The sequence below is a fragment of the Lampris incognitus genome, chromosome 3 (assembly GCF_029633865.1).
Source record: "Lampris incognitus isolate fLamInc1 chromosome 3, fLamInc1.hap2, whole genome shotgun sequence".
NCBI lineage: Eukaryota > Metazoa > Chordata > Actinopteri > Lampriformes > Lampridae > Lampris > Lampris incognitus.
The window spans coordinates 22,234,338-22,249,115 of NC_079213.1; the positions used below are offsets into that span (position 1 = coordinate 22,234,338).

General features: G+C 42.6%; 1 protein-coding gene across 8 annotated transcripts in view; it reads right to left on the reverse strand.

Annotated features, from left to right (window-relative positions):
* LOC130110583 (pleckstrin homology domain-containing family A member 5-like) overlaps positions 1 to 14,778 on the reverse strand; it is a 238,489-nt gene that overhangs the window by 65,597 nt on the left and 158,114 nt on the right. For 6 of the 8 annotated variants that reach the window (XM_056277741.1, XM_056277738.1, XM_056277735.1 and 3 more), the window contains exon 6: positions 3,877 to 3,930. The exons of the other annotated variants lie outside the window; for them this stretch is intronic. In XM_056277741.1, the coding sequence (XP_056133716.1) occupies positions 3,877 to 3,930 (54 nt within the window). The remainder of the gene's footprint in view (positions 1 to 3,876; positions 3,931 to 14,778) is intronic. 8 annotated transcript variants of the gene reach the window in all.

Consider the following 14,778-nt stretch of genomic DNA (forward strand, 5'->3'; position numbering starts at 1 on the left):
TTCTTTGACCAAATTATTGTGATCAGGATGCCCATCAATGGGGCCGATCTACATCAACACCCTAATTAAGGTAATTTTGAAGTACCATGGTCAAGCTTTACAATGGGTAGCTGTGAATAGCTATTGATAAATGACTAATAGGGGAATTAAAACCTCTGAAAGCACACTTGTTAACATCCGTAGATGGCTTAAAAACATTAAAAACCGTCTTAGACATTTTTTAATAATTGGGAAAAATAGCATTACAAAGGAAACATAGCAACATTTAAAAACAAAATTAATTTTAAAATGTACACCTGACATTTCTGAAGGTTAAATACAGGCACAAAGTCCTAAATGGTAAAAGTAAAGACACATCAGGGAGAGGTTAAATGGGGGGGGGGCACCAGCTATGACACACACACACACACACACACACACACACACACACACACACACACACACACACACACACACACACACACACACACACACACACACACACACACACAAATCCAGTGATTTAAGTCATTTTTTTTAATTAGACAGTACAAGCCTGTTCCAAGCTATATGCAATCATCAGCTGTCAATAAAGCTAAACGGCAAAGAACATAACATATATATAACTGTCTCACCATGCACATCACGTGCAAAACGTCCAGTGGGGAAGGGGGAGGGGGAAGTTGAATACAAAGTTAATGGCATTTGTCTATAGGCATTATCTATTTATAATTACAAAATAAGTGCTTATATCTATGTCTGCAACTGCTGGCCAATTCATTCCTGTTATTCAATGTGGACATTTCTGGTTTGCCAATGATAAAATACTTTTCAGTTTAACATAGATTGCACATTTTGCTACTGGTTGAATATCCTTTACTTTTTGAGAGGATTTTCCACCAATTGAGGAGGATATTCAGTAGGAATACCATCAAAATTAGTTACAGCTGCATGCCTAATATTCAACAACTAATATCATCCCACAACACAAGCATTATGAACAAATCAAAGACACGGTCATCACAAATGGACACCCCCCAACTGCAACTGCCATGTGAACGACCCATGCCCCCTTGAAAGTAAATGCTAGACAAAAGGAGTTATCTACAAAGTTACGGTGACAAGAAATGACAATGGAAAAATAGAGACATACGTTAGCCTAACAGAGGGAACACTCAAAAAAAGGTTTAATGCACACGTGTAGCTTTAGAAATAACCATTTAAGGAATGTAACATCTTTAAGCCGTTATATTTGGTCATTGGTGGACAGAAACAATTATTCAACCACCTGGAAAATCCTCTCAAAAAGCAAAGCATATCAACCAGTAGTAAAATGCGCAATCTATGTATGTAAAACTTAAAAGTATTTTATCTTTGCCAAACCTGAAATGTCCACATTGAATAATAGGAAGGAACTGGCCAGCAGTTGCAGACATAGATATAAGCACCTATTTTGTAATTATAAATAGATAATGCCAATAGACAAATGCCATTAACTTTATATGCAACCTCCCCACCCGGACGGTTAGCAATCACATGTATGTGAATGTAGGCACCTCCCCCTTCCCCATTGGACGTTGTAAACGTGACGTGCATGGCGAGACAGTTTTATGTTCTTTGCCGTTTAGCTTTATTGACACCTGATGATTGCATATAGCATGAAACAGGCTTGTACCGTCTAATTAACTGGATTATGTAGCTCCTTGTTCTTTGAGCACTTTCCCTACTGTTGAGGGTTTAATTTAATGAAGTTATTTATATATATTTATATATATAGCGTTTTTTTCCCCTTTTTTCGGAAACCGTCAATGGTGTTGATAAAAGTGCTCAACAAATGAGGAGCAGAATATTAAGATAGATGTAGGACAAAAAACCTTAATACATAGCAGAACAAGCTTGTTTCGTGCATGACGCACTCATCAGCTGCCAATGCGGCTTTTATATATAATATATATAGATAGATAGATAGATAGATAGATAGCGTTTTTTCCGAAACAGCCAATGGTGTTGTTATAAGTGCTCAACTACTGAGGAGCGGAATATCAATATTGATACAAAAAAAGAAAAAAAAATATAGACACACACATATATAAACAAACACACGTATAAATATATATGTACATATACATTTATGTACACATACATATACGTATATATACATGTGTGTATATATATATATATGATAGCTAGATAGCTATTTCTACAAATAAGTAATTAATAACAAATTAAGTAATTTAGCTAAAATACCCATAATCCCCTCTTGTATGTCTCTGGTTCAGAGTATTAGTTGATGTTAGTCCCACTAAGACTCCCTGGTTTAAGACAGCTCCATACTTAGACATGAGCTGGGAGGAGATACAGATTCCAGCTGTGATATTTTGGTTATTTCACACCCTGTCAGTCAGTCGCCTAAAAGCACGAGCGTGGGCACGCCTGCCATTTACAAGTGCTAAAAGCACAGCTACTGTCTAATGCGAACTTGATGACAACCTGTCAGAAATACTTCACAACTGTTGCTGAAGCACAAAAGTTCTAATTCGACCCAGACGGCAGAAATAAAGTGCCGTTTCCAATCAGATTACACACAGGGTTAGCTTTCGCTGAATAAAGCTTCACTTGGGAGGCTGCCTGCTTCACATAAATCACATTCACCTTCCCCAAAATCTGTTTTTTTGACATTTGTTTTGCTTTGTGTACCATTAGGTGGTTTAATATGCCTCGAGTCTGAAGCACAGTTGTTGATAAAAAAATTAATAAATACATTTTTTTTTTTAAAAAGGCCAGAGAGCTGAAGATGAATAAAGCCTGGTGTTAGAGATCTCAAGCTTAAAGCGGTACTGTGACATTTTGAATTTTAGTCTTTTATTCTTATTCACTGGCGGTGTATAAACCATTACCAGGGTCCTGAATAAAACCAGTGAGTCCTGCCATCAGGAAGCTAATGCTGGATACATCGATATGAAAAAAATCAACCACTTGTGAATAATCTGATTAAACTCATAGTTTAATTAATTTAATTTAATTGGGTTTCAGTTGGGTGCTGAAAGCAGGGGTTAGTATAGGCTTATTCTTAAGACAACATCAATTTTAGAGTTAGCCCATTATCTTAGTATACTTCTTCATTTCATCCGTTCTCTGAGCATGCAAACATGCAAAATACACTGGTCAAATCAATTCACATTTTCACCGGGTTTTTTTTCCTCCCCCTTTTCCCCCCAATTGTACTTGGCCAATTCCCCTATTTTCCGAGCCGTCCCGGTCGCTGCTCCACCCCCTCTGCTGATCCAGGGAGGGTTGCAGACTATCACATGCCTCCTCCGATGCATGTGGAGTCGCCAGACGCTTCTTTTCACCTGACAGTGAGGAGTTTCACCAGGGAGACGTAGAGTGTGAGAGGATCACGCTATGCCCCCCAGTTCCCCCTCCCCCATGAACAGGCACCCCGACCGACCAGAGGAGGCACCAGTGCAGCAACCAGGACACATCTCCACATCCGGCTTCTCACCCAGACACTGCCAATTATGTCTGTAGGGATGCCTGACCAAGCCGGAGATAACACAGGGATTCAAACCAGCGATCCCCGTGTTGGTAGGCAATAAAATAGACCACCACGCCACCCACACGCCTCCTCCACATTTCATTCCTCACGTCCTCCTTAATCACACTTCAGTCAAGAGGGTTCACATTTAGATTATATTTTAATGGGGGCTAATGGGTTTTCAGTAAGTTGGTGTGTCAAATTACTTATCTTAAACTTCACATTCGGACTTTTGCTTTTACTCCGACATGCTTTCGGTAATTCAAAATAGCAGACTAATGTTCAAAATGTCAAAGGCAGTCAGAAGCTTCAAAGCCAAAGCAAACCTTCAGACCCGTGGGTGTGGAGAGGAACATTACCTGGTCACATTCTCTACAGGCTTGTCTGGGTGGACAAGTTTCCCATAACTCACACTGGAAATGGACAAGAGGAAGGGGGAGAGAATGACATCATTAAAAATAAAAAAAATAAGAAATTATGTAAGATCGGGTAAAATAAGGGTGAAATTATGGCACGTGATAGAAATTATGAAGAAATTTGAAATCATAACTGTAAGGAAAAGACATTTATACATGGGGGGGGGGACCACGACGGTAAAATATTTTTCACATGTTCAGCCCTAGAATTGAGGATGCTCAGAATGCACATCCAGACAGGATGCAGGTCGTCGGTCAGAAAAAGGGCTTAGAAATATAAGATGAGGGCAGCACAATTACTCTCATGCAGGTTCATTAGACCAGTCTCACGTTCTACAGTGCACGTTTCAACCTTTCACCTTGGTCAGGACATTCTAATGAAGGTGAAAGGCCAAAACATGTGGACATATGGTCAACCTTGACAGGTCTTCTTCAATTTTCTCCTAAATTGGCACGTCCAATAACCTGACCTGTGAAGGTCCCACCACTGCACAAACCCCAACAGTAGCCGGGGAGGGCGTCCACTACCACGTGTGTTCTCCGATACATGTGATGTTCCCCATCACTTCCTTTCACCTGCATGTTTCTTCAGGTGGATGTCACACATATCGGAGGCTCACACTATAGACCTCCACCGAAGACAACATTTCGTGGCTCTTAGCCTACATGCAGATCTTTTTATTTTTCATCTATGGTGAAAACCAGTAGGTTTTTTTTTTCTAAATCCTGTTTGCAAGTTGTTCTACTTTTGAAATTTACTGAGTAATGTAAGCAGAAATGACACATGACGGGATTATTATTACATATTTTAACATGCAAGGGAATTTCTAAGAATCATTTTGCTAACAACCATGGTGGAGATGATGCCACGTGGCTACCAGACAACGTCAGAGGCAAATTCTGCTTATGATAACCTAACAATTGCTAGAGGTTTACTTAACACGGCTTCACAAGCAAAAATCCCCTTCATCCAGTTTGTGTGTAGCTGTGTGTGTGCATGTGTGAGTGTGTGTAGCTATGTGTGTATGTGTGTGGGGGGGGTGGTCAGTCTGCATGCCTGAATTCATAAAATATCCACTTGATATCGGGAGTAATCAATAATTAAACCTACCAAGCAACAAGTTGTTTTAAATTCCAATCCATCTACACCCACACCTCCACGTCTTCATTTTGAGCCACTAATACCCCTCACGTGCGTGCACGTGCACACACATACATGCATGCACGCATGCGCACACACACACACACACACTCTCCTCCAAGTTGTTGCAGACAACCACAGTTCAGGGCTTTTAGCCAACAGTTGCTCGTGTTCGCTTGTTCTCTGTGTCTTAACAGCTCTATCTCGCTCCACAGCTGTTTACTCTCTTTCCCTTTGTTGCTGTCTATCTAGTTGTCTAGTTTTTGTGTTTGTTTTTCTTCCCTTCCCATTCCTTCCCTCTAAGTTTGTGGTTTGTAGGCTCAGACAACCAGACATGAGAACAGACTACGTTAATATTTAACAGAGAAGACAACAGGAAGATAGGAACGATGAGAGAGAGAGAGAGAGAGAGAGAGAGAGAGAGAGAGAGAGAGAGAGAGAGAGAGAGAGAGAGAATCAGCAGGCTGCCTTGAGGGTCTCTCAAACTTCAAGCTTTCCTTCTAAACAAATATGAATGAGAAGAACAGAACACCAGAGCACCAAAATAAAATATTCAGGAGTAGAAAAGCCTAAAAAAAATAAAAAAGACTAAAGAGGAAACTGGAGAAATATCAACAACAGTAAGACGCACATAAGTGTGCATCCCCATAAAATGAACACAAAAAAAGTATATTTCTCATTGCATTTGTGACTTGCATTTTTTTTTAATCTGGCAGATGACGAGTAGGTTAAAGAGATAGTAAATGAGATGTTAACACATTTGTGGGTTTGTAGCTTGGAATTTTAAGAGCACATAAGGAAAGTTTCAGGGGCGTTTGACCATTAATGAGAAAGACGAGTGTCTCCATGTCTGTTGTATCGCCACTAGGAGGCTTCATGCAGTCTGCTGGAAGAGCGATGCGTGACGTCACAGACTCGTTGCTGAGAAACTCCACCAGTGTCACTCTCCAGTACAGAAGAGTCAAAACACGTAAAAGCCTGAATCAACTTCAACAGACAAGACGGTGGAGAGTGAAGTCAGAAGACAGCCAGTACGACTCAGACTAACGGCATCCTTTACAAAACGCTTGATGTGATGAGCTGCCATCCCAGTGCTCCCACTCTTACTGGTGTGTTGCGCCGATGTGACATCAGACTATCTACACAAGACAACAAGGGATTTCTCTGTTGAAAAAGTTTTTAAAAAGGGTTTCAACAGCAGCATTCATAAAAACCACCCATGATGAGCTAGTTTTGCTTTAAAAATTATTTTGGCGAGGGATATCTTAGTCGTACGAGTGCTTCACTTTCAATCGTTCATGTGAACTGTTAGCTTGTCTCACATTCTATCTTTCTAGGGGGCATCCGGGTGGCATGGCGGTCTATTCCGTTGCCTAGCAACATGGGGATCACCGGTTCAAATCCCAGTGTTACCTCCGGCTTCGTTGAGCGTCCCTACAGACACAATTGTCCATGACTGCGGTTGGGAAGCTGGATGTGGGTATGTGCCCGAGTTGCTGCATTAGCGCCATGGATGGATTAATGCACGGGCCGACAGGGCCCCAGGCCCCCGCCCTTCTGGGGGCCCCCAAGATTAGCGAAATTACGTCCTCTGAAATCCGCCCAATGATTACCCATTCTATAAATAATCATTACAAGAGGTAATGTCGATTACCAGGGTTTATATAAGACATGATTTCACTAGAATTCTCAATCATGGTGGCAAAATATTGTAACGTGCATGGATAAGAAGACACGCTGGCCGCTGGCTGGCGGGTCTAACCCTTTAGTCGAGCGGTTAGCGATGTCTCCTGCGGTGCGGGCGATACGGGTTCGCTTCCCGGCCGCGGCAGTTCCTGTGGTTGCGTTGTCCCCCGAATTCGCTACAATATGTTTTTCCAATTGTATGCTAAAAATATTCCTGTATTATTTCAAATATGGATTCATTAGCACCAATGTACAATTAAATGTTATAGGCTACACATACAAACAAAAACAAAAATCATTAGGGTGATTCAAGGGTGATGTGAGACAAGCGCTGTCTGTGAGCATCCTTTCCCATCCATATTCAGTCATACGTTGGATAGGAAGGAAGGCAATGCTGGAGGGCTTTTGTGACAAGCTAGCACTTGTTTTTAGCCCATCTCTGCCTACTCACATGTATAAAGGATATAATGGGGCATAGATATAGAGGCCAGTGATGGTGGCGTCCATATATAAAGGATATAAAGGGGTGTAGATGTAGAGCAGGGGTGGCTAACCATGTGCCATGGAGAGTCATGTGTATGCAGGGTTTCATTCCAGCCAGACTCCACACCAGGTGATTTCACTGATTAGCAACCCTTCAACCAAAGAGGAAGAATGTATCAATGAAATCACCTGGTGTGGAGTCGGGTTGGAATGAAAAATTGCATACGTATGGCTCTCCATGGCACATAGTTAGCCACTGCTGATGTAGAGGATGGTGATGGTGGTGTCCATGTATAAAGGATAAAAAGGGGGTGCAGATGCAGAGGACGGAAGGTGGCAGTGTTGTGGTTGAACATATCGTCCTAGCTTCTGATAAGTATACCCAGAATTTAGTTGGTTAATGCCGGCATGTCGCCTTTCAACTCAACTCATATTTTATTGGTCTAATGCGCTGGACCGCCACTTGTGTCGCCTGTGTCACATGAGTCTTGACATCTCTGATGCCTCCATATGACATAAGCAATTCAGAGAAGGTTGACATATGACAGTAACTCTCAAAGCAGCTGTATGATGCGCTTTGTATTTTGCTGAATTTAGCATGAGGAAAATCAGTTTTACTATCACAGATATGTACAAACAGGTTTTCCGCAGACAAAAAAGGTTTACTAACTCCTTTAAGGTTCTTCATGTGCCTTCAAAGCACATTACAGCAACCACGGTCATGTGTCTACCAAATAGCTCTTTAAGAAAGCATTGCTGGGGTTACACGGCCAAGAATGACGTGAAGCTCACTCTGGTGCAACACATTTAATTTCTGTTGGGAATCTGTTGGTAAACATGCAAATACAGTTCAGGTCTGAACTGTCGTGTGCATATCTGAACTCACTCATCACGAACTGACGGCTCCTACTTTACTGGCCCGTCTAATTTCCACATATTACTCCATTCCTTCACACTATAACCAAATATAACAATAATGAACATAAATGCCATTGATAACTCATACAGAATGCCATAAACACCTTATTACCTATACTGATGTGGAATCTCTCTTCATAGGTTTTCTCTGTTCAACATCTTCAGTAAATGCTCAATTTCACCTCTTACAGGAATTACAGAAATACAGGTAACAGTTTAGCCATAGAATCACTCACCTTTCAGGTATCGACAGGTAAGCAATAAACAACAGGTTACACGAAAATACCCGGTAAGTAATGAGTAGTATTTTACCATTGCTCTAGTCTAGAGCAGGGGTGGACAATCTTATCCAAAAAGGGCCGGTGCGGGTGCAGGTTTTTGTTCCAAGCAGTTACACACCTGATCCCACTAATCAAACAGTAGCGTCTTTGCCGAGGAACTTGATTAGGAGACACAGGTGTGTAACTGCTTGGTTGGAACAAAGACCTGCACCCACACTAGCCCTTTTTGGATAAGCTTGCCCACCCCTGCTCTAGAGTTCACAATGGCATCAGAACCACCGGGATTTCCCTCCTACCTAAAACGACCGCCGGTTTTTAAACTCTTTCTTCCGTCAAGATAAATACCCAATTTAGATATTTATGCATTATATATGTTAGTATGTCTGTTATGAAACTGACACCAAAAATTAACATTTTAACAACTTTTAATACTATTTTTCAAACAATTTAAAATGGCGGCTGTCCAACGCCTGTCGAAACTGCAACGCGTCGGTGATAGTCATGGTGCGTCTGTAACCAGACATGTTGGCAATAACCAAAAATGAAATTTAGACTATTTCTCTGCCGCCCCCCCCCCCCCCCCAAGGACAGAGCCATGAACTTCGCGAAGGAAATTATGGGACCAAACCACGTCATAAATACTGACATGACACGCTCGATCACTCGCAAATTTTACGAAACGGTCATGTTGACCCGTCCATGGTCGTTTTAGGTAGAGCTTACCGTAACTTTTTTTGCACGTGATTGATCTAAAACCCATTTTAATGCAAATATATAAAATTTTAGGAGAAATCAGGAAGCGGCAGGTCTGTATCCCCCCCCCCCACAAAGTTATTAAACTTTGAAAATTCAAAAACGGTCATAGTGACCGTCTTGGTCGTTATAGTGTTAACTTGTCTTATTCCCATACGTATACCTTGAAACATATTTTCGACTCAGTAACTTTGGAGGGATAGCACAATAACATAGGCTGTAGCATTAGCATATTGATCCATGTAATCGTTAGCTCTCCAGTCTGCTTGACACATTGCTAAACTACATTGCTGTGAACATTCCTTTAATTCTGCATCGTTCAAACAGTTTACCAAACATAAATATCCAAAACATAAAACTCTGGTAAATCCACTGACTTAAACTCAACACGGAAAGGTACCAGCTGTCTCTTGATTTAGCTAGCCGACTTCTTCGGCTCGGCGCCCGCCATTCGGTCAAATTCAATGTCTCCGTATGTTACAGTTACAAACTAGTTTTACACAAATGTACTACCATTGTCTACTACCTGGTTCTGTTTATAGTTGGCTTACCTGTTGGAAAATATGCAAATACAGATCAGGTCAGATGCACTCTCTGTCGTGTACACGTTCGAACTCGCTCATCCCGTTGGCTTAGTAAAATGCATAGAGCGCCCTCTGCTGACAATGCCGTGCTCAGTAGCAATAAAGTGACAAGGTAGCTGTGTTTTTAAGACCTTAGCTTTCACTGAGTTCGGAAATTAGGGGCTACTATTTCCTCGTCATTTCAAACATACAGTGCCACACTGGCGCCTGCGCCGGAGGTGAGCGTTTAAATAGCGCTGTGAGAAACATGCTGAGCGGTTTAAGTTGATGCTTGATAAGACACGTTTCACTACAACAGAACTCCTGGGGGCGTCCTGTTGGCGTCCGTTCGAATCCCCATGTTACCTCCGGTTTGGTCGGGCGTCCCTACAGACACCGCGTCTGCGGGTGGCAAGCCGGATGTGGGTTATGTGTCCACAAGTATACAATACAAGATATTGAAATGACAGAAGTACAACCATTGTCATTTTCAAGTACAAAATACAACAACAGCAAATGGATAAAAAAAATACAGAGAAAAGGGAAAGAACAACACAAAATAAAATAAGACAGCTGTATTCCTCTGTATAATATATCTTAAGTCTTAAAATATGGTCAATAAAAAATAAAGTGTTCTGGTCGCTGCACTAGCGCCCCCTCTGTTCGGTCGGGCGCCTGTTCGGGGGGAGGGGGAACTGGGGCAATGTGATCCTCCCACGCGCTACGTCCCCCTGGCGAAACTCCTCACTGTCAGATGGTAAGAAGCGGCTGGCGACTCCACATGTATGGAGGAGGCATGTGGTAGTCTGCAGTCCTCCCCGGATCAGCAGAGGGGGTGGAGCAGCGATGGGGACGGCTCTTGGATAGATTCAATTGGGGAGAAAAAGGTAGGAAGCCACCCCCCCCCCAAAAAAGAAAGAGTCCTGTTTTCTCTTTTTATATTATAATAATCCATATAATTTCAACCAAATAGGAGTTTAATGTTATCAACACTACATATATATATATATATATATTAGGTCACGCCCTGCATTGGGTTGAAAGCACTCAAAGTTTGACCCTCCCGTAAAACATGAATGCATGACTGGTAAGCATTTTCTATCAGTTGCCTGGTGGACACATGGTCTAAAAGCAAGAAGTCGTAAGAGGAATCAAGGTGATATAAGTGTATTGAGTGATATCCAAAGGAATTGAATCAAGTGAAACTGGACTTGGTTATATATCCGTGAAGACATTTCGCCTCTCATCCAAGAGGCTTCATCCGTTCGTGCCTTTCTGACTAGACCAAGCTAGTCTGACTGGATGATGATGAAACTCAGATATTTAGCCTCTGTCATTGCTAAACATCGGAACACAAAAGAGCCATTGACATCAATAGCTCTGATAACGACTCCAAAGAGGCTAAATATCTGAGTTTCATCACCAGCCAGTCAGACTAGCTTGGTCTAGTCAGAAAGGCACGAACTGATGAAGCCTCTTGGATGAGAGGCGAAACGTCTTCACGGATATATAACCAAGTCCAGTTGCACTTGATTCAATTCCTTTGGATAACTATGACCTGGATGAATGAGAACATTCACAGACATGTATTGAGCGATCTTTTTTTTAGGTTTGAGGTCCCGCAAGGTGAAATCTGATTTGACCTTGAATTGACCTCTGGATTCCCACCACCCCCAGACAGACTTCACACACAGGTATCAATGTGCATCAGCTATTTCATCCATCAAGCCACTGTGAAAAAAAAATAAGAAGAGGAAAAAGTGAAAAGACTTAGACGGTGTTAAATGACTAAAAGGTAAGTGTTAGCTCATGGCCGTTTGTACATGCGAGGACATTTTGTCGCCGCTATGTGCGACTCTGAAGTTAGTACACTGCAAGGTCTTCACAACAGCTGGGGTGGAGTAAGGTGAGACTCTTATTAGCACCTCCGCCTCTCGTTCCCCGTGACTTGCTCACCTCCCCTCTGCACCAGACGGGGAGGTTTAAAAATACGCATCTTATCTTCATATTTCTCTCACTTCCGCAGCCACATAAACACAGACACACCGGCACGCACAGACACCTCTGTGCAGCGTGAGGGAAGAGAAAATTGGAAAGGGAGATCAGGGAGGGAATATGTGTTCATGTAAGAGTGAGGGAGGGTGAGAGAAAGAGAGAGAGACAGAGGCTGTCACTCAAGGAACAGCTCGACCGAACGCTCATTAGCAGCAGGATGGAGAGAGAGAGACTGAATCTCAAAAATATCTCCGCCTTTCAGCCATCCAGAATTGGAAATGCTGTCCCAAAGATTGTGATGGAGGTGGGCTGTGTAATTGCTCAGGTTTGTTTGTCTTCATGGAAGGCTCTGGTCCTAAATCTTGGCTCATTCAATATTTTTCTCCTTTTAAATCTCTGCTATTATGTATTATTCATCTGTACTGTTGGAAAAAATTAATCCCATTTCAGGGTTGTTTTTTCCCCCCCTCCTGCAGGGTCATCCAGCACTCTGTCATTCAGACAGCAAGAGCACTATGGAGAAAAAGATTTGAGGAAATTGACTTCCTGTTTGTGTGTCTCCAGCACATCTTTGCAAACAGAAAAGAACGGGTAGACAGACAAAGTTCGATCAGCAAAGAGACAGAGAAAGGGACACACACACATACAGAAATGGCAAGAAAAGGTTGATATAATAACAAACAGGCAACAGAGAAAGATTAACAGACAGAGATGGCATCCATCCACCTGGGGCGCTCACGCTACCTGTGCGACCCAGCAGCAGCTTGTTTGCTTTGTTTGCTGAATGTCTGTCTGCTGTTAATGTTCAACGTGCACCTTTATAACTTCTCAACTTTTATTGCCTTGGAGCTTATCTGGAGGTGTTTTTAATCATGAGGGGAGTCTAACTGGGGGTCTTTGCTGCACTTTGGACTCTTCAGCTGATTTGCCTATGGACACCATGATGGCAGTAGCGAGGCTGTCAACATGATCACCTTCAGCCACGAGTTACTCCTTCGACCACTGGCAGTAAGTGACAATCTTTTATACATTCCTTGATTGCTACGAAGGAGTAACTTAAATGTTGCAGTATCCAAAAAGCACCAGAGGAAGACAGGGAGGCATTCAATGCAGACTGAGGAAATATGGACTAAGCGACAGACGCCGACTCCTACCGCTCCCAACTATTCTTCTCTCGAACATACAATCCATTTGCAACAAGATGGATGAACTGGAGACCTACACCAGATGCGAGCGTGCTTTTAGGAAAACATGCCTGATGGCTTTTACCAAGATGTGGCCGGGAGACGCGGATCGCAATGAAGGTCGATCTACACATAAGCGGCTTTGGGTACTTTGTTGGAATGGATCAGTTGCCTCACATTTCAAACGAATCCACCGGAGAGGTACTGTAACAGAGGAGGGATTACATCAAGGATCGGCTCTGAGCCCTTTCTTGTTTGCAATGGTGATTGACAGGTTGACAGATGAGATCAGGCAGGAGTCTCCGTGGACTATGATGTTCGCGGATGACATTGTGATCTGTAGTAAGAGTTGCATGAAGGTTGAGGAGAGCCTGGAGAAGTGGAGGTATGCAATGGAGAGAAGAAGAATGAAAGTCAGTAGGAGCAAGACGGAATACATATGCATGAATGAGACAGAGGACACCGGAATGGTGAGGATGCAAGGAGTAGAGGTGATGATGGATGAGTTTAAATACTTGAACTACTTGGGGTCAATTGTTCAAAGTAACAGGGAGTGTGGAAGAGAGGTGAAGGAGAGTGCAGGCAGGGTGGAGTGGGTTGAGAAGAGTGTCAGGAGTGATTTGCGACAGAAGGGTACCAGCAAGAGTGAAAGGGAAGGATTACAAGATGGTTGGTTGTGAGATCAGCTTTGTTGTATGGTTTGGAGACGGTGACACTGATGAAAAAACAGGAGGCGGAGCTGGTGGTGGCAGAGTTGAAGATGCTAAGATTTTCCTTGGGAGTGACAGATGATGGACAGGATTAGGAATGAGTATATTAGAGGGACAGCTCAGGTTGGACAGTTTGCAGACAATGTAAGAGAGGCAAGATTGAGATGGTTTGGAGAGACGCTGGGTATATTGGGAGAAGGATGCTAAATATGGAGCTGCTAGGGAAGAGGAAAAGAGGAAGACCAAAGAGGTTTATGGATGTGGTGAGGGAGGACACACAAGTGGTTGGCATGATAGAAGAAGATGCAGAGGAAAGGAAGAAATGGAAACAGATGATCTGCTGTGGCAACCCTAACAGGAGCAGCCTGAAAAGGAAGAGGTACTGTAACACTGTTGTGGTCCGGAAGATGATTTGTACCTCAAACTTTCAGCTGCTATCCATCTCACCTTGCCCCTTCTACCTGCTGAGGGAGGTTCCCCAGCTCTTCTTCACCCTTGTTTACATTCATCCATCGGTGAACGTCTCTTCAGCCACTCAGCTGATCATGGATGTGACTAACAGACTGGATGCTCTTTCACCGAACACACCAAACTTTATTTTAGGAGATTTTAATCACTGCCAGGTGATTAAACTGGCCTGGAGTTTGGCATCAGAAGTGGGATGGTGAGACCGTGAGGCCATCGGAGTTAGTAGAATTAAATTGGACTAAACTGAAATACGTTTTCAGTGCCAAGTCACTGAAAACCTATTAACAGTATGTCAACTGGGCAACTACTGAGAAGAACTCCACTATTGACCTATAGTATGCTTCAGTGCCTAGTGCTTTCAGATTCCTGCTTAGGACTCCTTTTGGAGCAACACACCACAATAATGTACTTCTTCTGCCGATCAAAAAGCCCATCTGTAAACGATGAGAGCAAATAGCAAAAATGGTGAAATGCTGGATGGAAAGCAGCATTGCCAGCTTGCAAGCTTGCTTTGATTGTACAGCTTGGGATGTCTTCTATAGCTCCTGCTCTGACTTAAATGAACTGGCACAAACTGTTTCTTTCTACAAATCCTTCTGTGTGGACTCCAGCATTCCTTGTAAAAACGTTGCAGTTTGGCCTAATAAGAACTTAAAAATGTCA